Below are 25,291 nucleotides of genomic sequence, written 5' to 3'. Positions count from 1 at the left end.
TTTTTGCAGTAAGGCAGCTCCAAAATGCAGGTGTTTCAGCCTAGCTCAGTGCTTTCTGTGGAGGGACAGCCAGTGGAAAATACAGAGTATTTTTAGGGGTTGGTCATTTTCTCTAGTTGCGCCGTGATTGGCTCAGTGTTTTGTCACTCATGGGGACACTCTGTCATCTCAAAATCTACAGGGAGGGCTAGAAAATTCAAGCCCCCTATGTGCAACCATAGATTTACATTAGAAGTGCCCATCCAAGAAGGCTCAAGGTCATTGGCCACAGATACAATTATATCAAATCACGTTATATCTACCGTAGCTTTGATTGGACTGATCATGCCAACATCATACTTTCAAAATCTCAGCTTGCAAGCTAGAGAAAACAGTTATCATCATGCATCACGTCAACAATCTTCTGGCAAATCCTTTTCAATCCTTGTCTCATATGAAGAGAAATTATAGATAAAATGTATCGGTGCTCATCGGCCATTGGACATAAACATGACACAAATAGTTGGAAATCACAAATTCAACAATGAGTGGTTTGGCAGGAATCAGTGGCTAACTGCAAGCGTTGCAAAGCAATCACTATTTTGCTTCCCTTACCTGCTATTCGGCGAAGAGGGTGTGTGGTCCAAGTCTGGGTTTAAGGGTCTCTTTTCCAAGCTTAAAAGGATAAACATTCACACGCAACACCATGGGCCAAAAAAGGTTGAATACTTTGGCCATGCTGTCAATCCAGCATGACTTCTGCAGCGTTCAAAACAACTTGAAATTGAACGTTTTGAACAGTTATCCAATACGGAATTTCAAGTCGGGAACTCGGGCCTCTTTCTAGAGCGCCGACCTGAAGGTCACTGATGTCATGCCTGTTTTACAGAAATGTCATCATTGAATATTGTAAGAGCTTTCATTGTCTGCTTATACAGTATGCCCCCTTTATTTATCCTATGGTTCTGACATGGTGTACAGGGAGAATACTGTAAAAATGGCCCATGTTCTGAATTTTGTTGCTGTACATTTCAAAGGTTCTGATATATAGTTATATTGACAATGTCCGTCTTAGCTGGCTCGTTAATGTCTTAATCAAAATTATGGATTGCCTCTTATCCGCTCATCGTTCCCTTATGCCATGGTTTGTACATCTCAATTGTCAGTAGAAACCATATTTGTTTAAGCAAGTCAGCCAGTAAATGAGGTTGAATGAATTGTTTCGCTGCCCGACAAGGCTCTGCTGATAGCCAGGTGTAGTGGTGGTAAATCACCCCATAGTGGTGAAAAGAAAGCTCTGCTGTTGGGACATTTTTATGTAGGCCCTCATAGTTTGTGGGCACCATTTGTCACCGTTAGAGTGCAATTAATGTATAGTTTAGTGTTGTGTTATGTAGTGGCTTAGCTGGCATGCATTAAAAAATACAAATGTGTTTGCCCCAACAAGATTTCCATGCTAAAATCGCCACTGAGCTTGGTTATTTGATAGCACTGGTAATAGGTCAGTTGCTGTAGCCTACTACTTGCCAGGCACATTCGAGCATAAATTGAAGTAACTATTTCACTGGACTGATGGTCAGTCTCAGCGGAGGGGGAGAGTGCGAGTCAAAGTGGAGAAGTGTATTTCATGATTTCAGAAAGTGTTGAATAAAAACAGCGTTGCAGTGCTGAATAATAAATAAATAAACACTCATAACAAACGCACCCCTTGCTGTATTCTTTGATAATCTCTCTCTAGGCTTCTGAAATCTTACAGTAGCCTACTCTACAGTCAGCATCAATTTAAATTGCGGGCTCGCCGAAGCTGCTGTAGACACAGTGATCTAAGCCAGGGGTTCTCAAAAATAATATACAATGTAATATTATGAATCTACAATGTATATTCTTAACCCTGGGCAACATGGGCCTGGTCGGTTTACAGGGATATTGGTATCCACAAAAAGCCTATTCTCCACCAATTGTATTCTACCCCACAATAAAAAAACAACAACTTAAATGTACTGTAATTTAAGCTTTAAAACTGCACCATGTTCTCTCTGCCTCATGAAAAAATGTGTAGAATTGTAGGATATTAGCTTTAAAGCTGCAATAACAACAAAAATCTCTGCCACGTGACAAAATGTGTAGAATTGCAGGAAATTAGCTTGAAAACTGCAAGATGTTCTGTCCGATGGCAAGAGGCAGGCCTTTAAAACGTTGCTTCCCCGGGCCGGAGACCTGGTTCGTCCAGCCATGCACTGCCGAAGTCATAGTAAAGCTTATGGTATGCTATTCTTATCTCACTGGAGTTGTGTTCTGATTATGAAGGGTTCCCTGACCAATTTGATTTCACAAAAGGTGTCCCAGCCCCCCCCAAAAACCCTGATCTAAGCTATCCAATTGACCAGCGGAATGCCTACAGGTGCACCTGATTTAGCCCTCTTAGCCCTCTGCGTAGGCAGAGTTTGTATCTTCAGACAAATAAAATGGTTCAAAATGGAAACACTTTGCTTACCCGGCATGCAGGGCAAATGAATCAAGTGCTGTTTTGGGAAGTGGAAGCTAACATCCCAGTTGGGGAGTCGTCTGTAAGCTTAAGGATTTTATTGAAATCACCACCCAGGCCCACCCGTGCCTACGCCCCTGACACACACACACACACACACACACACACACACACACACACACACACACACACACACACACACACACACACACACACACACACACACACACACACACACACACACACACACACACACACACAACATCAACACCTTCTCCTGACATGAAATGTGTTCCAGAGCTTTAGTTGTTACTACACAGCAACCCCCTCAACTCAGACTAGAAAGTTCCTACACCCCCCGCGACTCAGACCAGTATGTTCCGACACCCCCCCGTGACTCAGACCAGTATGTTCCTACACCCCCTGCGACTCAGACCAGTATGTTCCGACACCCCCCGCGACACAGACCAGTATGTTCCTACACCCCTCCCCGCGACTCAGAACAGTATGTTCCTACACCACCCCGTGACTCAGTCTAGTATGTTCCTACACCCCCGCGACTCAAACCAGTATGTTCCTACACCCCCGCGACTCAGTCTAGTATGTTCCGACACCCCCGCAACTCAGACCAGTATGTTCTTACACCCCCACGACTCAGTCTAGTATGTTCTGACACCCCGTGACTCAGAGCAGTATGTTCCGACACCCCCCGTGACTCAGACCAGTATGTTCCGACACCCCCCGCGACTCAGACCAGTATGTTCCGACACCCCCAGTATGTTCCTACACCCCCCGCGACTCAGACCAGTATGTTCCTACACCCCCCGCGACTCAGACCAGTATGTTTCTACACCCCCCGACTCAGTCTAGTATGTTCTGACACCCCGTGACTCAGACCAGTATGTTCCTACACCCCCCCCGTCGACTCAGACCAATATGTTCCGACACCCCCCCCCCGACCAATATGTTGACTCAGACCAGTATGTTCCTACATCCCCAATATGTTCCGACTCAGACCAGTATGTTCGACACCCCCGCGCGACACAGACCAGTATGTTCCTACACCCCCCCCGCGACACAGACCAGTATGTTCCTACACCCCTCCCCGCGACTCAGACCAGTATGTTCCTACACCCCCTGTGACTCAGTCTAGTATGTTCCTACACCCCTCCCCGCGACTCAGACCAGTATGTTCCTACATCCCCCCGCGACTCAGACCAGTATGTTCCTACATCCCCCCCGCGACTCAGACCAGTATGTTCCGACACCCCCGTGACTCAGACCAGTATGTTCCCACACACCCCAGCGACTCAGACCAGTATGATCCGACACCCCCACGACACAGACCAGTATGTTCCTACACCCCCCCCCACGACACAGACCAGTATGTTCCTACACCCCTCCCCGCGACTCAGACCAGTATGTTCCGACACCCCCGCGCCACAGACCAGTATGTTCCTACACCCCCTGCGACTCAGACCAGTATGTTCCAACCCCCCTCCCCGTGACTCAGTCTGGTATGTTCCGACATCCCCCGCGACTCAGACCAGTATGTTCCTACACCCCCGTGACTCAGACCAGTATGTTCCGACACCCCCCACGACTCAGACCAGTATGTTCCTACACCCCCGTGACTCAGACCAGTATGTTCCGACACCCCCCACGACACAGACCAGTATGTTCCTACACCCCCCTCCCCGCGACTCAGACCAGTATGTTCCTACACCCCCTGCGACTCAGACCAGTATGTTCCAACCCCCCCCTCCCCGTGACTCAGTCTGGTATGTTCCGACATCCCCCGCGACTCAGACCAGTATGTTCCTACACCCCCGTGACTCAGACCAGTATGTTCCGACACCCCCGCGACTCAGTCTAATATGTTCCGACATCCCCCTAGACTCAGACCAGTATGTTTCTACACCCCCCGACTCAGACTAGAAAGTTCCTACACCCCGCGACTCAGACCAGTATGTTCCGACACCCTCCCGCGACTCAGACCAGTATGTTCCGACACCCCCCGCGACTCAGACCAGTATGTTCCTACACCCCCACGACTCAGTCTAGTATGTTTCCCCCGCAACTCAGACCGGTATGTTCCGACCCCCCCGCGCGACACAGACCAGTATGTTCCGACACCCCCCGCGACACAGACCAGTATGTTCCGACACCCCCGCGCGACACAGACCAGTATGTTCCGACACCCCGCGCGACACAGACCAGTATGTTCCGACACCCCGCGCGACACAGACCAGTATGTTCCGACACCCCCGCGACACAGACCAGTATGTTCCGACACAGACCAGTATGTTCCGACACCCCCGCGCGACACAGACCAGTATGTTCCTACACCCCCCCCGCGACACAGACCAGTATGTTCCGACACCCCCGCGCGACACAGACCAGTATGTTCCGACACCCCTCCCCGCGACTCAGACCAGTATGTTCCTACACCCCCCGCGACACAGACCAGTATGTTCCGACACCCCCCCGCAACTCAGACCAGTATGTTCCTACACCCCCCCGCGACTGAGACTAGTACTGTATGTACCGGCAACCCCAACAGCCAACGCTAAACCAATCCAAAGGACCATATCTCTAACACAAGATGTCAATAATCTCTCTCCCGTATGGCTTTCATAGACCATGACTCTCTCCTTTTGCATATAAATGTATGCTTTTGCTCTTTGTGTATCTCAAATAGGTACATGCCAGTTGCTACAAATTAGTTTGTCATTCGTCAATAGCCAAGAATCAGCACTTGTTACTGCTGTACTGTACATAGTTAAATGGAGGGAGTTGAAATGCAGGGAGTTAGGAGTTGAAGAAAGCGACCAAGCAAATGTAAAACAACCTTGGTCCTCACGTCATATACAAGAGCATTAATGCCAGTACATCCGCTTGCACAAAAGAGGCAAAAATAGCTATTGACTGGAGAGTATTGTGTTGCTGAGAAATATAAGGACAGTGAGGTGTGGTCTTTTTGAAATCATAACTCTATGCAGCTATGAAATAGATTTTTGAAATTCTAACACTATAATAGATATTATATGTCGTTATGATAGCCAACTTTCCTTCATGTAGTACAAATTGTATTAGAGCTTGCTCTAGCCCCTCTCTCTCTCTCTCTGTCTACGGTATGTCTCTATCTCTCCATCACTTTGTTTATTTTTCCCTCTCCCCCTCTCGCTCTCTGTCTGTCTCTCCCTCTGTCTGTCTCTCCATCTCTCTGTTTCTCTCTCTCCCGTCCCTCTCTCTCTCTCTGTCTGTCTATCTGTCAGTCTCTCTCCATCTCTCTGTTTATCTCTCCCCTCTCTCTGTCTGTCTATCTGTCAGTCTCTCTCCATCTCTCTGTTTATCTCTCCCCTCTCTCTGTCTGTCGCTAACACCTTTATCTCAATGCCCCTATAGATATGTATTGTATATCTATTATATCTCTCTCAGCTCTCTGGCTCTGTTCTCACACGTAGAGTGTCGTTACCAGGCTCTCCAGCTGCACTAGCCAGGATCTTAATTGAATATTTGCACACAGCCGTGTGCTGCAGCTCCAGAGGCACGTGGTTTTCCAGGGACAGAATACCGGTGTTGTCAGGCCAACACTCCCACTCTGACTGACTGTCACCTAAAGGCTCCACCGCGCTCTGTGAAGCTAGAAAGGAGCTCATATACTTGGTCTATCAGTAAGTTATAGAGTAAGAATGGATGGGAGATGGGGAGATACATTATTCACACCATATGGTGAGTGAATGGGATGTGGTAAATGAGTCAAGGCGATGTATGTGTTATGGGTGTGAGGCCGTAGGGTATGTACAGAAGGTGTGCGAACATCCATGCAAATATCTTCACATGCAAGAGAATGCGTGGGCTTGTGTTGTATATACTGCACTGTAATTGTGTGTGTGTTTATATGCCTGCTTGCACTGTGCATGTGCATGTGCGTGTGCGTGTGTGTGTGCTAGCGCGCGTGTACTGTACTGTAAACTGAGTCTGTGGCTCCAATGCGTTCCCAGTTTCCCAAGTTCCTGTGCCCACCACTGCCAACATCCCAGTTTACTCTTCAGCCTTGGCACTCCACCTAGCCAGGTGGCACTGTGCACGCTTCAAGTGTGTCCTTGTTTCATATCATTCCTCTTCCCCTATCCTATCTGATGGAGAGAGACGGGGAGAGAACTATGGGAACAGGTTGGACATTTGTATTGCATTGGGTGAAGCAAGGGATGTGAAAAAAGTAAATGACAGTGGTGAGAGAGAGGGAAAGATTACTACAATAGTACATCCGCCTTAGGTTCACATCACTAATGGTAACCATGGAAATAATTATAGAGCAGACACACAGACGGTTAGAGAGTATGCAAAAGAGAGAGAGTAAGAGAGAGGCAGAGAGGGGGAGGAGTGAAGGAGAGAAAATCTGTGTGTGTGTGGGAGGGGGTGTAGTAAATTGTTTTCTGCAATACTTAAATTAACCAATCCCTGTAATTCTAATGGCTCAGTGACTACTATCTGTAATGCGATGGGTTAAAAAGTTGGCCCAAGCTTACAGTTGTCATGGAAACAGATCTAAGTCACCTTTTACCCCTTTGGAAATAAAGATTACTTTAAATATACTATTAAGTGCCATCATTTACTGGACATCACTGGTGATGTCTTAAGTGACTGAAATTTAAAAAATGGCTGGCTTTTTAGCTGTTGGTGATAAAAGAGTACCGCAAATTGTGCTTTGATGTAGGTCTACGTGAAGATAGGTATAGAGTGTTGTCAACATTACTGATGTGTTTGGGTACTTCTCATGGTCTTTCTTTCCATGAGACATCCAGTTATGTGCATTGAAACCATTACACCTACCCCAGATTTGTCTTGTGTCTCTGTGTGTTTTTCTGTATGCATGAGCAGGTTGCAGCTTTCAGTGTCATAGTCATATTGTTACGCCTCCCACACACTTGCCCCTAGCTCTGAACCTCTCATTCTCCCAGATGTGTGTGTGAGAGGGGGCAGGGAGAGAGTGAGAAAGGGGGTGGAGAGAGAGAGAGAGAGAAAAAGAGAGCGAGAGAGAGAGAATTCTGGGCACCTCATACTAGTACTGTACTTAAAATCACTCCATTACTCGACTCCCACACCCTTTCAAAACATCGCTGTCCTATCCCTTTAACAAAACTGAGATAGAGCAAGAGAGAGGGAGATGTGAAGGCAAAGCAAGGCAAGGCATAAGTGCTGCTCCAACCATATACACCTGTGTGAAACAATCTCGTTCAACATAGATTGGATAGGACTTCCATCGAAGGAGAGGCGGATTACTTGAGGATTGACTATAATTTCTAGCAACTGGATAAGGGATGCTAATTTGGAAATATTCACCCGGTTATTCCATGCTGTAGGACACTGTTCACTTTCGTTGAAGTGTTGCAGTTTCGCTGTTATTTTTTTTAATGACGTTTGCGTTTTGATGGTCACCAATGATTCGTCCTTCCTGTACATGCAAGAGTAGCCTGACCAGGCGCCGGCTCAGCATCTGCCCTGCTGCTAGTTCAATATTCTCCGCCGATTTGGGAACTAAGAAAGCATCGGTCAATCAACGGAAAGATTACTTCGAATATCTTTCCCCCTGCATAAGATTAGGACTTGTCGGAGCGCATCCGAACGCGCACTAGCCTATATCCAATAATTGGCACACAGGATAGGCGGATTTCGCCCCCCACACACACACACACACACACACACACACACACACACACACACACACACACACACACACACACACACACACACACAGCTGCATATATCATGGGTTGATATGCTTATTGTAAAAAAACAAAAACTACAAAACATTGAATTAACGAAAAAGTGTATTATTAGTATTTATTTTAATCATTATTTTATTTTTCCGACATCGAAATTGAGGTCTTGTAGAAAATATATCATCCACGCCTGGACAACATCATTTTGGGGATAGAAGGCATACAACCCTTAAAAACCATTGCTCAATTACAACCAAAACATGAGAGAAATTCGCCTCAGTAGATATTCTGTAGGTTACCGAGGAAACGGCCGCGGGATTGGGGGCGAGGGCAACTGTGCGAGGGGACAGGGAGAGGCCGGGGAAGAGGAGCTCTCAGCGCGACTGCCCACCGCGGAACAGCCGCTGCCGGTGCTGGAGAGCTTGGCTGGGGGGAGGTGGTGGAAGAATGAACCATACATCCGTGAGGAATTATAACAGTCGCTGATTTTGGAGACATAGTCTATTTCTAATTCTTCATATTTTTTTCCGTATGGATATACTACTGTAAGAGACGTCTACAAATCCAATCAAGTATAGCCTAGGATAGCTAATATTTTGGTGTTTACTTATGTGTGGGGAAGAGAATCATCCTTATTCTCTGTGAGTTTACATGTGGCACTTTAAGGTCATGATAAATATATTTATGAGCACTTTTCAAAAGTATACAGCTTGAAGTTTAGACACTGCACCTTATGAGGAGACTACTGCCTCACTCCCTTGACCAAAACACAAATGCCACGAGTAAGGCTATTCATTTTCCCCCTCCTAAATTGCACTTGTAAAATATTTATATCACTGAGTTAGAATAGATTTTTTTCATGGGTGAAACGTTAAGTTGATCTAGAGATTCCTATTTCAAGATGCCTGGATAGTAAAGTCTGGTAATTCTGTCATTTATATGTGTATTTATGTGTCTAATATTTCAAGTGTGGACAAAGTTGTTGATAGTTATTTGGCTGTATATTCGTTTTTGATAAGAATATATTCTACCGTCTTTGCTTGCTGGTGTTATTTCAATCTGATTCTTTGCTTGAGAATTGACCTCAAGCACTGCCTGAGCAATATATCTGTATGGCCAACTCATAGTCTCAGACCTGCAGATGCTGAACTCAATGGGTGAGGCACTCACCTGCTTGACAGCAACCCAGACGAATGCACTTAGGCTATCAGACAAATGCCATGACACACATTCACAATCACATCCAGTGTCAGCAGATACTCACTGACACCAATGTATTTCATCATTTATAGACACTAATGTCAAGGCATAGTGGAGGAGCATTGATTTACAGCAAGTTTGGGCCCAAAGAAATGTGACAACGACAACAATATCAAACAGACACTAAAACCCGTGGAAAACTATGGTAACTCAAGACAAAGTTGGATATCTCAAATTTGCTTCGAATTGCCTCCATTTTTTTATTGTGGGCTGAATAGACTTTGGACATCTGAAGATACTTTAGAGGTCTGGGATCAAAGCACAACGCCTCGCATCTTTCTTAGGTAGGAACCAACGCCGTCTTCTTTCTTAGGTAGGAACCAACGCCGTCTTCTTTCTTAGGTAGGAACCAACGCCGTCTTCTTTCTTAGGTAGGAACCAACGCCGTCTTCCTTCTTAGGTAGGAGCCAAAGTCATCATCCAATGATTCCTGTCCCATCTTGGTCATGACCAAGTATGTTGCATTCAAATCAAATCAAATCAAATTTTATTTGTCACATACACATGGTTAGCAGATGTTAATGCGAGTGTAGCGAAATGCTTGTGCTTCTAGTTCCGACAATGCAGTGATAACCAACAAGTAATCTAACTAACAATTCCAAAACTACTGTCTTATACACAGTGTAAGGGGATAAGGAACATGTACATAAGGATATATGAATGAGTGATGGTACAGAGCAGCATACAGTAGATGGTATCGAGTACAGTATATACATATGAGATGAGTGTGTAGACAAAGTAAACAAAGTGGCATAGTTAAAGTGGCTAGTGATACATGTGTTACATAAGGATGCAGTCGATGATGTAGAGTACAGTATATACATATGCATATGAGATGAATAATGTAGGGTAAGTAACATTATATAAGGTAGCATTGTTTAAAGTGGCTAGTGATATATTTACATCATTTCCCATCAATTCCCATTATTAAAATGGCTGGAGTTGGGTCAGTGTCAATGACAGTGTGTTGGCAGCAGCCACTCAGTGTTAGTGGTGGCTGTTTAACAGTCTGATGGCCTTGAGATAGAAGCTGTTTTTCAGTCTCTCGGTCCCAGCTTTGATGCACCTGTACTGACCTCGCCTTCTGGATGATAGCGGGGTGAACAGGCAGTGGTTCGGGTGGTTGATGTCCTTGATGATCTTTATGGCCTTCCTGTAACAACGGGTGGTGTAGGTGTCCTGGAGGGCAGGTAGTTTGCCCCCGGTGATGCGTTGTGCAGTCCTCACTACCCTCTGGAGAGCCTTACGGTTGAGGGCGGAGCAGTTGCCGTACCAGGCGGTGATACAGCCCGCCAGGATGCTCTCGATTGTGCATCTGTAGAAGTTTGTGAGTGCTTTTGGTGACAAGCCGAATTTCTTCAGCCTCCTGAGGTTGAATAGGCGCTGCTGCACCTTCTTCACGACGCTGTCAGTGTGAGTGGACCAATTCAGTTTGTCTGTGATGTGTATGCCGAGGAACTTAAAACTAGCTACCCTCTCCACTACTGTTCCATCGATGTGGATAGGGGGTGTTCCCTCTGCTGTTTCCTGAAGTCCACAATCATCTCCTTAGTTTTGTTGACGTTGAGTGTGAGGTTATTTTCCTGACACCACACTCCGAGGGCCCTCACCTCCTCCCTGTAGGCCGTCTCGTCGTTGTTGGTAATCAAGCCTACCACTGTTGTGTCGTCCGCAAACTTGATGATTGAGTTGGAGGCGTGCGTGGCCACGCAGTCGTGGGTGAACAGGGAGTACAGGAGAGGGCTCAGAACGCACCCTTGTGGGGCCCCGTGTTGAGGATCAGCGGGGAGGAGATGTTGTTGCCTACCCTCACCACCTGGGGGCGGCCCATCAGGAAGTCCAGTACCCAGTTGCACAGGGCGGGGTCGAGACCCAGGGTCTCGAGCTTGATGACGAGCTTGGAGGGTACTATGGTGTTGAATGCCGAGCTGTAGTCGATGAACAGCATTCTCACATAGGTATTCCTCTTGTCCAGGTGGGTTAGGGCAGTGTGCAGTGTGGTTGAGATTGCATCGTCTGTGGACCTATTTGGGCGGTAAGCAAATTGGAGTGGGTCTGGGTGTCAGGTAGGGTGGAGGTGATATGGTCCTTGACTAGTCTCTCAAAGCACTTCATGATGACGGAAGTGAGTGCTACGGGCGGTAGTCGTTTAGCTCAGTTACCTTAGCTTTCTTGGGAACAGGAACAATGGTGGCCCTCTTGAAGCATGTGGGAACAGCAGACTGGTATAGGGATTGATTGAATATGTCCGTAAACACACCGGCCAGCTGGTCTGCGCATGCTCTGAGGGCGCGGCTGGGGATGCCGTCTGGGCCTGCAGCCTTGCGAGGGTTAACACGTTTAAATGTCTTACTCACCTCGGCTGCAGTGAAGGAGAGACCGCATATTTCCGTTGCAGGCCGTGTCAGTGGCACTGTATTGTCCTCAAAGCGGGCAAAAAAGTTATTTAGTCTGCCTGGGAGCAAGACATCCTGGTCCGTGACTGGGCTGGATTTCATCTTGTAGTCTGTGATTGACTGTAGACCCTGCCACATGCCTCTTATGTCTGAGCCATTGAATTGAGATTCCACTTTGTCTCTGTACTGACGCTTAGCTTGTTTAATAGCCTTACGGAGGGAATAGCTGCACTGTTTGTATTCAGTCATGTTGCCAGACACCTTGCCCTGATTAAAAGCAGTGGTTCGCGCTTTCAGTTTCACGCGAATGCTGCCATCAATCCACGGTTTCTGGTTAGGGAATGTTTTTATCGTTGCTATGGGAACGACATCTTCGACGCACGTTCTAATGAACTCGCACACCGAATCAGCGTATTCGTCAATATTCCCATCTGACGCAATACGAAACATGTCCCAGTCCACGTGATGGAAGCAGTCTTGGAGTGTAGAGTCAGCTTGGTCGCCAGATTCTATTCCGGTTCTGTACAGTAGGAACAGGCTATTGGATTGAGTTGGCATCTCGTTTTGTTGTGTCATGCACACATGCAAGCACGTTGTCATGATCCACTGTATTACAGTCCGCTTTTGTACTTTCCCAAATAGTAAGAAGATTTTAACATCTTGCACCAATATAAGATGAAACACTTGAGGTGTGCAAGTTTAAGGTGATAGTTCACCCTAAACTCAAATCAAACCACTTTGAGGTCTGAAAACATCTAGCAAACGTATATTTTAGGGTGAAACTTTATTATTGGCCCTGATTGGTTAGACTAGGCCAAGAGTAGAACATGCTCATTCTGGATATCTAGTTGAAAAATATGAATATTTTATTGCCATGACAACGTATCCTTTCTGACATGCATCAAATTACACTAAGTAAGCTGCTGCTGCCTGCTAAGTGGCAAGCCTAAAAGCTAGACGTTGTTTGTTTATCTGTTAAATCATTAATCAATTAAAACTCAGAAATTACTCCTAAGTGCACATACCATAGAAATAAAGAATTAGAACGGGTAATGCCAAGTCAGTTTGACAGTATAGCTTACTCATTGGTACACTCAGTATGAGGATATCGGTTCTATAGATTCTATGTCTATGGCTCAGACATCCTCTAAGGCACATATGTCAGAGTCAAGGCCCGCGGGCCACATCCGGCCCGCGAGAAGGTTTTTTACGGCCCCTGGGATGATCTTGATTTATTATTAGAACCGGCCCGCAGACCGCAGCAAGCCGGCAGCCCGCAGATCTTTTACACGCACCAATACTACATTTCCCACAATGCAACGGTGATGCACCGAGCAGTAGGCTGCTTCATTTCAATATTTATTGGCACAGCAGTTGTCAGCATCACAGTAAAATTAACTTTCAGATACCCATCAAAAATGGCAAAACGGAAGGTGGACACTGAGAACCGGGGGTTTCAAACAAGGTGGGAGTCGGAGTATTTGTTCACGGAGGTAGCTGGAAAACCTGTGTGTCTTCTGTGTGGAGAAAGTGTGGCGGTACTGAAAGAGTATAATCTGAGACGACATTATGAAACGAAACACGCGGACAAAAACAAGAATATGGACATGGAACAAAGGCTACAAAAGGCAGAGGAATTAAAACGAGGCCTCAAATCTCGACAGGCTCTGTTCAAAAAAGCCAAATCACAAGGCCAGGCTGCTGTCAAGGCCAGTTTTATTTTGGCAGAAGAGATCGCTAAATCAGCCCGGCCATTTACGGAGGGGATTTCATCAAAAACTGCATGATTAAAGTTTGTGACGAAGTTTGCCCAGAAAAAAGGCAACTCTTTTTAAATGTGAGTCTGAGCAGAAACACCATTGCCGAGAGAGTAGACCAGTTGTCCATCAATCTAAAAGAGCAGCTTGTGAAAAAGGGAAAAGATTTCATTGCATATTCCTTGGCTGTGGATGAGAGCACCGACATTTCTGACATTGCCCAGTTGTCAATTTTCATCCGCGGAGTGGACTCCAGCCTAAGCGTGACAGAGGAGTTTTTGGCTTTACGTCCTATGCATGGCACAACTACGGGGCATGATTTGTATGAAGAGGTGTCAAGATGTGTAAATGAGATGGAGCTGCCTTGGGAAAAACTCGTGGGTTTGACAACCGACGGAGCACCTGCGATGTGTGGACACAGGAGCGGACTGGTGGCGAAGATACGGGAAAAGATGCAAGAGGAAAACGCGACAGGTGAGCTGACAGCTTATCATTGTATCATACACCAGGAAGCGTTGTGCGGTAAAGCCTTGAAAATGGAGCATGTAATGAGCATCATCACGCGCACAGTTAACTTTATCAGAGCCAAAGGTTTGAATCACCGCCAGTTCAAGGCATTTCTGACGGAGTTAGAAACGGAGCATGGTGATTTGCCTTATCACACAGAGGTGCGATGGCTAAGCCAGGGAAAGGTGCTTCAAAGATGTTTCGAGCTTCGTGAGGAGATTTGTCTGTTCTTGGACAGCAAAGGGAAAGACACAACACAACTCCGAGACGAAATGTTTCTGTGTGAAATGGCTTTTCTGTGTGACATTACGAGTCATCTGAATGCAATGAACTTGCAGCTGCAGGGTCGGGATCGTGTCATCTCTGATATGTACAGTACAGTGAAGGCATTTAAAACCAAACTGACTCTGTGGGAGACGCAGATGCGGAAAGAAAATTTGAGCCACTTTCCCAGCTGCCAGACCATGAAAGAGAAGCTCTCTACCAGTGCGTTCCCGAGCGCACAGTTGGCTGATAAAATAGGTATGCTTGCCGCTGACTTTCGACGCCGATTTGCTGACTTTGAAGCACAAAAAAGCAGGTTGGAACTGCTCGGTAACCCATTTGCTGTTGACGTGGAAAGCTCACCACCAAACCTCCAAATGGAGTTGATTGACCTCCAATGCAATGATGCACTGAGGGCAAAATATGCGGCAGTGGGTGCTGCGGAGTTCGCCCGTTTCCTCCCCGACACAATGCCCCAGCTGCGCATCCAGGCTGCTCAAACGTTGTCTATGTTTGGCAGCACATACCTGTGTGAACAACTGTTTTCTTTGATGAACTTGAACAAAACATCACACAGAAGTCGACTTACTGCTGAACACCACTCAATTCTGAGGATTTCCTCAGCTCAGAGCCTTACCCCGAACATTGATGAACTTGTGGAAAAGATGGGACACCACCAAGTATCACCCTCAACCTCAAACAAGTGAACATTACTGTGCAATCACATATTTAGAGTTTTTACTCAGTTCAAGTTTAAAAGTTAAAGTTTAATATTTGTTTTCACTGCATGTTACTTCTCCTTAAACAAAGTGTTGTTTTTGATTAATAGATTTTTGCACTTTATTTTATTTTATTTCAATCCAATTATATTTTAAAAATATTTCAGTTGAGTGGATGATAGAAAATTGCTATTATTGTTTTTTTCTTTGAAGTAAATTTAGCCCACTTTTGCTAAAATAGAAAATATAGGCTACTGATGGTGCCTTGAATACCGGTTTCTTTCATTTAATGTTCATGTTATGGGGATTTTTATATAAAGGAAATTTGTCTTTTGTGTCTGTTGAAAATTAAAGATTACTGACAGAGCCATAAGAAAATATTGCTTTATTTATCTGATCATATTGGAATATATTTGTTAGGTTTTCAGTAGGTTCAATTAGGTTCACTAGACTATATGCGTCATTTAAAAAATTTTCAATGAACATTCGAACAGTCCGGCCCTCGGCTTGTAGCTAAATTTTTTATTTGGCCCTCCGTCCATTTGACTTTGACACCCCTGCTCTAAGGCATGGTCATACATGTAGAGACGTGACCTAAATGTGTTGAAATATGTCAAGAAAGATCATCATAGAACAGCAATGGAGTATAGTGTATGTTGCACACAGGAGAGACTATCCTACGTTACAGTTCTTGGATCAAAAGCTAACAGGTCTGCAGACCAGAATTCTCTCAAAACAATGGAAAACATACAAAAAAGGCCCACAGCATTTCAGCACCTTATAGACACCCACTCCCTCTCCAGCCTCCATCACTCTTGTTTGTTCACTCACTCACTCACTCACTCACTCACTCACTCACTCACTCACTCACCATACTCTCCCCCTGAGGGACTAAGCTGGAAGCTGTTGCCACCCACACATTTCATCTTCAGCTTTCGGCTTGACATCAGATTTACATTCAGAAGGAAAAGAGTGCACCATTTCACACACACACAAGCACATGCCAATGCAAACTGACATGTTCACACATGCATGTGCATGACAGTGCAAACTGTACCGTATGAAGGGAGGGTTAGAGGCCCATGCGCACGTGCGTCATTGGCATCAGGTATGCTGTAGGCGGTGTATACAAGCTCATGCACAATTGCACATGAACGCACACATCATGTGCATCCTATTGTATCCGTGAACGCGTTCTCAATATAAATGGTTCTATGGGTTCAAATCAGATGCAGTAACAGAAGACTGAGGACACTATTGCTTTCTCCTCAATACGTTCCTCTAACCCTCCCTTCATTATGTAATGCCTAGTACTATTTCATATACTACTATACTATTTAAGTCAGTCTAAGGCAATAGGTTTTTTACTGCTTTGCATTTGCCTGTCATTTCAGTAATGATAGTACTAGACACCGTATACCCCAGATATCATGAACAAAAAACAAATTATATCAGCATGACTATAGATTTTCATTTCCCCCACATTTGGAGCATGTTTTCTCCCTCTGTTGGTTAAGCGTTTGGAGGTGAGTGTGTAGGATGTAGTTTATAGGGTCCTATGTGTCTTTTCTGTTCGCTGGCTTTGTTATGTGTCTGTAACTCACATGCAAGGTACTTGGAAAATGTTGCCATGGAAACTAAATAAAGAGCCCGGGTTTGGATCAAAAGGGACTGGGTGAGAAATTGAATGAAATGGACCTATTGAGTCCCTTTTACGGATGGCTTTTTAACGCATTATCATAAATAAATATTTAATGTGGTCTATTATTGCTGAACACCATTAAGGGGTTCGTATAGGACACAAATAATACTGGTGCTACTGCAAAACATCACACAATTCACGCCGCTCATTTGTCTCCACTTAAGGTAGAAGTTGCTCTAACAACAGATCTAGGATCAGATTACTAATCTCTTCATCATAACCTTGACCTTGTTGGGATGAAAAAAAGATCTGACCCTGTATCAGTGTTTAGAAGCAACCCACTCATCTCGTCTCCACACTCTGGGCATGAAGCGCATGAGGTGTTATAGTAACACATGGACATGACTAAACAAGTGAGGATATGTGGTTACGTTTGACATGTGTAAAAGAAATAGAGCCGTACATTCATAAGTTCCAACGTCAAGGTATGTTCGGGAATAAAGGTACGTGGTAGATCTTATGAGTGTGTGGGCTCCATTTCTTTTATACTGGCACTGCACCCCACTAAAGGATGGGTCAGTTCCTTACCTTAACTCTTACCGTAACCATTTCAAATGTCATCTTCCATGGTGTAGGGATGTCCCAAGGATCCCGGGTAGCAGAAACCCTAAAAGATGTACGTTTGATCACACTTGACTACATTTGACATGGGTCTGACTCACCCATCATAATACGTACATGATGCTCTTAGGATTTCAATAGCATGATTCCCTTCTCCCCTCCTACTTCACAACATCGGATTTCAGTTCATACAAAAATGACATACTGCTGCTATGACACGTGGGAGTATACTTTGCCAATACCAAGTGACAAGCTTGCCCAGACCCCAGATCATCTTGTGTACCATGAACCCTACACAACAGTGTCAGGTCACTTGTCATTTATGTCTGCTTTGGGTCATTTCTAGAGCAGAAACCTGTAGCAGGAGGAAATGTTTGTGTTAATTGAAAGTGCCTGGTTCAAAAGGGATAGTCAAAAAAAGAAAAAACAAGTGCAGGTTTTTCCTTTTTCAGTGTAGGACAGAAAATTGTCCATAGTATGTTGTCTCTGGTCAGTTATATATTGTCTGTTACGCACAAGCATACCATCTACAATGAAGTATGCTAAAGCATTGGGCAAGTAGTATGCTTCTACACCTGCATTGCTTGCTGTTTGGTGTTTTAGGCTGGGTTTCTGTACAGCACTTTGTGACATCAGCTGATGTAAGAAGGGCTTTATCAATAAATGTGTATTGAAATTGGATTGATATGCTAAGTAGTATGCTAGTATGGTCATTGGAACGTAGCCCTACAGTACATTAGTGGAGGTTAGTGGAGGTCACTAAGGAATTGGAACAAAGACTGTTGGCATTTGTAAAGCTTTGAAATATCCACATTTGGAGGTCAAACCGCAATGACTCAAAATCACAACACCGTAATACTGTTTCTTTGTAGATAAAGCAATTTACATTTTATGTTTAAATGGGGCAGAAATCCTTGCTCAGCGATTGCAAAATTTGCCATAATGAGAAAAAAAGTGGCGTAATAAATAGAATGTTGACTTTATATTACTAAAATAATGTAGTGAAATGGATCATCAATCCTAGTAATATTATCATCATGTTTTCTTATACACAAAGCTCTTATGGATAACTGCGGCCTATCAGGTATAATTAAGGTTTTTGTTCATAATCATGACCAAACATGTGCATTCTTTTCTTAATTTACTGAGCCAAATGACACTCCGACTATGCCAAAATATTGTTGTGTTGCCTAGCAAGCGTTATGCTAGGGGAATCTCAAGGGTTCGTTCTGTTAGTACGGAAGCATCGGAACCTTTACTGCATAAACACTTCCACAATGTCAGGTTTGGCTTCTTGCTGTGATTTGAGAGCTTTGAGTGAAGGCCGATGGTGGTGAACAGCAGATACGGAACGGTCTTGCTGAACTATTTCCTGTTTCTGTAAACTCACCGTCACGCTGCAAGGCTCTGTGCACTTTCAGATCGAACAAAAGGCTTCATTTGCCAATCAAATCAGAACACAAAACCCAAAGAATTCAAGAGGGGTAACCCATGACAGCCAGCGGTAACACTTTATTTGGATAGTCCATCTGTAGATGCTCTACAGACAATCAGCAACATTTCAACTAACTAACTATCTGCTAACCCTAACCATAACCCTAGCCCTAACCTTAACCATTACGTAAGCCTTATTCTAAACCTAACCCTAACTGTGACCTTAGTAAGCAGTTGCTTATCAACGGATAGTTTGTTGATCTGTAGAGCATGTACAGATGGGTTATCTGGATGATCCAAACCCGGTGTGACTCCACGAGCCTTTACAGTCAGTTATACACACAAAAAACATTCATCGGAATAATATTTGCTGTCTTTTTGAATAATCTCTTTCACATAGTAGACCAAGCGTTGGAAAGTGTAAAGAAAACAACTTGGTAGATCTCCAAACAAATCAAAGGTTTTGCCTAATGAAATCCTCCATCACACCAATATTTTCAGATAATCATATGAATCTAAATTGGCAACAAAGGACAAAGTTTTCACCCTCAGGGAGAGAGCACGATGCCAAGTTGCTGACTGGCTCCAGCTTATCTAAATGTATAGCTAGCTAAAGCCAGAGTGGTCACACCTTAGGACTGGTAGGAGGGATGCCAGCTGAATTTTCACTTAGCTACTCAGACATAGCTACAGTCTACTTGCTCATGGAAAACTAATTTGTTTTGGGAACAGTAGTTCCAGGGGGAACTGATGCACCTCTTAGTTTATGTTGCATTTTGACTGGGGCTGTATTTGGAGTGCACACATAATGACTATTGTCCTGATATTTTCCTAATTATGTGAACTGACCAGGAAAAGGTCACATAGTCAGGAGAAACTCTGGCTCCTAATAGTGATGTTTGTCTCTGTCACAACAGATCATGACACCAGGGTGACTAGTGCCTGTAGTTTTCATAGTCAGGTTATGTGGTTAGAAAAACTTGGGTCCCTTAGTACGATAACTACCTCAATACAGATGTAGGATCTTAATTTGATCCGATTTGCTACAGCAGGAAAACAATCCTGGAGCAAGAGGAAATATGAATTATTATGTGGATTATAAACGAATGGACATTTTTTTGTAGAGGTTTGTACATTTTTCATGAGGGCAAATCAAGTCAGACATGTTTAAGTGGAAATTACAAACTTAAGAAGCCTTTTTAAAGCTGAAATACACTACAAGTAAAAATTCTCAGCACAAAAAGAGTGATCAAATAAAGATCCTGTGTGCCACCCATATTTCCTTTACAAAGGACAATGATGGACTAGCAGTTGGTTCATTGGTCTTGGGATTTTCCGCTGTGTATAATGGACATACACCCTTTTGGATTTCATAACCCTCTGTGATTCGTTGACTTGGTTATCATCACAATGAGGATCCTTCCCTAAGGCGCTCGCTCAGCTCAGTACGTGGGCAGTGGAAAGTAGCATGACAGCAGAGTCATGAGAAAAGATTGCCATTTTGAGAAGTAGAGGGAATGTAGAGACCAGATAAAGAGAAGGAATGCAGATGAATGAAAGGAGGATGGAGACGGATGGAGGAGACAAGATACATGACTAAGTAAAGGGAAAGACGGGATCATGTGAAAACGTGAAGAGTGAGGAGAGAAAAGAGAGTGCGATGAGAGGCTGGAGAGGAGAGGATAAATGCACTTTTGAATTATGTAAAATAGCTGCGTGGGAGAGAGGAGGAGTGTGTGTAGTGTGTATGCCTGAGTGTGTGTGTAGTGTGTATGCCTGAGTGTGTGTGTCTGTGTGATAGCAGAACCAGGGAGAGCGAGAGAAGGAGGGAAAGAAAGAGAGAGGGAGAAGAGAGAGATAGAGAAAAAGAGAGAGAGACAGAGAGACAGGAAACATGAAGAATATTTATAGCCTCAGAAATGACTATGTTATCATTCATCTATCTCAAAAGAGGGTAGCAGAGAAAGGGATAGGGAGGGAAAGAAAGACTGAAATGAACTGGCCTCAGATGCTTTCTCGCTTTCATTCCTGCTCCCTTCTTTCTATGATACTGCATACATTACATCTTTATATATACAGTTGAAGTCAGAAGTTTACATACACCTTGAACAAGTACATTTAAACTCAGTTTTTCACAATGCCTGACATTTAATCCGAGTAAAAATTCCCTGTCTTAGGTCAGTTAGGATCACCACTTTATTTTAAGAGTGTGAAATGTCAGAATAATAGTAGAGAGAATGATTTATTTCAGCTTTTATTTCTTCACCACATTCCCAGTGGGTCAGAAGTTTACATACACTCAATTAGTATTTGGTAGCATTGTCTTTAAATTGTTTAACTTGGATCAAACGTTTCGGGTAACCTTCCATAAGCTTCCCACAATAAGTTGTGTGAATTTTGGCCCATTCCTCCTGACAGAGCTGATGTAACTGAGTCAGGTTTGTAGGCCTCCTTGCTCGCACACACTTTTTCAGTTCTGCCCACAAATGTTCTATGGGATTGAGGTCAGGGCTTTGTGATAGCCACTCCAATACCTTGCCTTTGTTGTCCTTAAGCCATTTTGCCACAACTTTGGAAGTACGCTTGGGGTCATTGTCCATTTGGAAGACCCTTTTGCGACCAAGCTTTAACTTCTTGACTGATGTCTTGAGATGTTGCTTCAATATATCCACACAATTTTCCATCCTCATGTAGCCATCTATTTTGTGAAGTGCACCAGTCCCTCCTGCAGAAAACACCCCCACAACATGATGCTGTCACCCCGGTTGGGATGTTCTTTGGCTTGCAAGCCTGCCCATTTCCCCTCAAACATAACGATGGTCATTATTGCCAAACAGTTCTATTTTTGTTTCATCAGACCAGAGGACATTTCTCCAAAAAGTACAGTCTTTGTCCCCATGTGCAGTTGCAAACCGTAGTCTGCTTTTTTATGGCGGTTTTGGAGCAGTGGCTTCTTCCTTGCTGAGCGGCCTTTCAGGTTGTCAATATAGGACTCATTTTACTGTGGATATGGATACTTTTGTACCTGTTTCCTCAAGCATCTTCACAAGGTCCTTTGCTGTTGTTCTGGGATTGATTTGCACTTTTTGCACCAAATACGTTCATTTCTAGGAGACAGAATGCGTCTCCTTCCTCAGGGGTATGTCAGCTGCGTGGTCCCATGGTGTTTATACTTGCGTACTATTGTTTGTACAGATGAACGAGGTACCTTCAGGCGTTTGGAAATTGCTCCCAAGGATGAACCAGACTTGTGGAGGTCTACAATTGTTTCTCTGAGGTCTTGGCTGATTTTTTTATATTTTCCCATGATGTCAAGCAAAGAGGCAGTGAGTTTGAATGTAGGCCTTGAAATACATCCACAGTTTCACCTCCAATTGACTCAAATGATGTCAATTAGCCTATCAGAAGCTTCTAAAGCCATGACGTCACTTTCTGGAATTTTCCAAGCTGTTTAAAGGCACAGTCAACTTAGTGTAAATAAACTTCTGACCCACTGGAATTGTGGTACAGTGAATTATAAGTGAAATAATCTGTCTGTAAACAATTGTTGTACACAGTACTTGTGTCATGCACACAGTAGATGTCCTAATCGACTTGCCAAAACTATAGTCTGTTAACAAGAAATTTGTGGAGTGGTTTAAAAAGGTGTTTTAATGACTCCAACCTATGTGTATGTAAACCTCTGACTTCAACTGTATATATATATACATACATAAACATTCATACGTATACACATTCATTTAATTTTCAAAAGTTTCCAGAGGGTCACTTGTGCAAATGTCCAGTGGGACAGTTTTTGCAAAAAAGTCAATGATTTTGTCCTATCCTAAAATAACATAAAATTGATGGTGAAACCCCTTTTTCAGGGAGTTTGTTACCACTGGGGGCCTGAAAACTGTTTTGACTGGGCTAATTCAAAGAAGGCCAGAGGTGGAAAACTGGCCTTGTTTGGGTTAGGGCCTGATCTAGCCTGAGTATCCGGAGCATCAGCATTTGTGGGTTTGATTACGGAGGCTTCAACTGGAAGCCAGTGGAGAAACGGAAATACGTGAAGAACTTATTCTGAAACATGTCAGTCTATTCTTGTTCTGGATGAGTTGAAGGTTTATTCCAGGCAGAAATTGCCAAGAAACTGAAGTAATCAGACGGGAGATGACAAGTGCCTGGATTAGGACCTGCGCCCTTCACAGAACAGCGTAAACGGATGTTGTAGAGCATGAACCCAGAATAGAAAGATGTTGGTTGGAAGAGGACAAGTACAGGGTGTTGTCCAGGATATCTAGGTTCTTGGCGCTTGGGAGAAACAGAGTTGTCACCGTGACAAGATCCTCAACTGGCAGCTTCGGGAAAGAGCAGCCCGTCAACCCACCAGTCTCATCCACACTGATATGTCTGCCAGACAGTGAAGATGATTCGCCACCTGGTCATCAGAAGGGGGAAAGAGAGTTCCATTCACTAATGTTCAAAAGTTTGTTCTTGGAAATGCCCATTTTTAAGAAAATTTCAATTTTTTGGCCTTAAAATCTGAGAAAATTTCAGAAACCCCTTTTTCAATTATGTTAGCACTGCTGAAAACTGGCCTCTGTACACCTATGTAAATATTCCATTAAAAACCTGCCGTTTCCAGCTACAATAGTCATTTACAACATTAACCATGTCTACACTGTATTTCTGATCAATCTGATGTTATTTTAATGGACATTTGACCCCAAACTTTTGGACAGTAGTGTATATATGCATACATATGCACACTTTTATTTTAGAATATACCTTTACTATTCCCCACAAACCCTACCAACCCTCCCCCATTTGGAGTAAACTAATAAACTGCATACATTAGTTAACTTCTCCTTGCCTTTCACAGATCTTCTCCTGTGTCCAGCCACTGGTCTCCTCCCACTGGGCACACGCTGGTTGAATCAATGTTGTTTCCACGTCATTTCAACGGAATTACGTTGAGCCAACGTGGAAAAGATGTTGAATTGACGCCTCTGTCTAGTGGGTCCTGCCTTCCATCATGGACAGTACAGAATGTTAGAATGGGCTTCTGTGCTCCATCTTCTCTACTGTCCGGCCACTGGTCTCCTCTGCCATCCATCATGGATAGTACAGAGTGTATTCCCTTACTGCCTAATTCACTGCATTAGGGACTGACTCACGGACGGAAGTCAATAGGCGCTGTGTTTGTTAATGCTTCCACCTGCTTTCCTCTCTTGCTCCCTGCCTCTTCTCTTCCCTCCCCCACCACACTCAGTGCAGATTGTTAACATTTGCCTTGTCGAACAGCCAGACAGAAAACCCATCCCTTTCAATTCACTCACCTCACCACTCCTCTTTCATCTTCCTCTCCATGCAGCTCTCTATCTACATTCCTCATTTTCCTGGTAGGAGGAGAGGGGGATGGTAGGTAGGAGGAGGAAGTAGGGGATGATGGAGATCAGGGTGAATGGGACATTATCATCTCATTGCTTCTCTCACCCTTAAACATGTTCTCTTGCTCTCTCCCTTTATTTTTTTGTACACTACCTACCACTCACTTCACCTTCTGTTTTTTTCACCTTAATTGTCAGTTTCTCATATGTTTCCTCTCTCCCCTGACCGTATGTCTGTACTGTGTGTATCTTCTCTCTTTTGCTCCCGCCTCCCCGCTGACCACATGCCAAGTCCATGCCCCCTCTCTCGCTCCCCCTCTCTCTCACCTGTCTTTTGGATTCTCTCTCTCTCTCTTCTTCTTACCTGTCTTCTTCCCTCTCTCTCTCCCAGAGAACGCTCGCGCCCGGCGGAAGAGCATAGCCAACGTGAAGCAGCCAAGCATGGAGATCCCTCCCACTGCCCCTCCCCAACCCTTCCGACAATCCGTGAGTACCCCTCCCTCCTCCCGCCCTCGCTCGCTCCCCCGTCCCTCTCTCTCTCCCTCCCTTCCCACTCCCCAGCACACACCTGTCGCAGGGCCAGTGGAACCCCTCCCTTCCCCCTCGCCCTCTCACCCTCTCTCTCCCCCTCCCTCCCCCATGGCCACTCCTGCCCTCAGCAACGCTACAAGAAAGGGGTCGGTACTCCCCCTCTCCCTCGCTCGCTGCCCCTCTCCCCCTGCCTGTCTCTTAGTCTCCCCCTCTCCCCCACTTCTTCTAATTGGCCGGGGGACTGGAGGGTTGCCGCTTCCAGCCCAGTGACCAGACGCCATATTGCACCTCTGCCTCCGATCGAGGTACATGACTCAGATGTCTCTGTATGTGGTGAAGAAACCCCCTCTAAACGTCACGTTACGTCCTTTGCCAAATGCTATGGAGTTTTCTGTTCCCTATGCCAAATGTGACCCACCACTGTGATTCAGTTCTTCTGACTGTATGAGGCTTAAACGTGTCAGAAAGGCTGGCTAATCAAACCAGAATGACTTATCTAGTCCTACCAGTCGGTTACCTTGACGGTCAGCAAATTAGTCAAATCTTTAGTCACTTCTTTAAAACAGACTTCAGTGACACAAGGCTCACAAAAAGT

The 25,291-nt window shown here is 44.6% G+C and overlaps 1 protein-coding gene across 9 annotated transcripts in view; it reads left to right on the top strand.

Moving 5' to 3' along the window:
* The window catches only part of LOC124005780 (ras/Rap GTPase-activating protein SynGAP-like), a 115,096-nt gene that overhangs the window by 44,380 nt on the left and 45,425 nt on the right, over positions 1-25,291 (top strand). For 8 of the 9 annotated variants that reach the window (XM_046315320.1, XM_046315317.1, XM_046315315.1 and 5 more), the window contains exon 4: positions 24,557-24,651. In XM_046315320.1, the coding sequence (XP_046171276.1) occupies positions 24,557-24,651 (95 nt within the window). Of the gene's footprint in view, positions 1-8,223; positions 9,738-24,556; positions 24,652-25,291 lie in introns of those variants that run through there. The other variant, XM_046315322.1, reaches the window with a different exon arrangement.

Source organism: Oncorhynchus gorbuscha, linkage group LG19 (assembly GCF_021184085.1).
Source record: "Oncorhynchus gorbuscha isolate QuinsamMale2020 ecotype Even-year linkage group LG19, OgorEven_v1.0, whole genome shotgun sequence".
Classification (NCBI taxonomy): Eukaryota; Metazoa; Chordata; class Actinopteri; order Salmoniformes; family Salmonidae; genus Oncorhynchus; species Oncorhynchus gorbuscha.
Note: the sequence above shows the minus strand (reverse complement) of the source record. Positions and strands in the feature narration are given on the sequence as shown.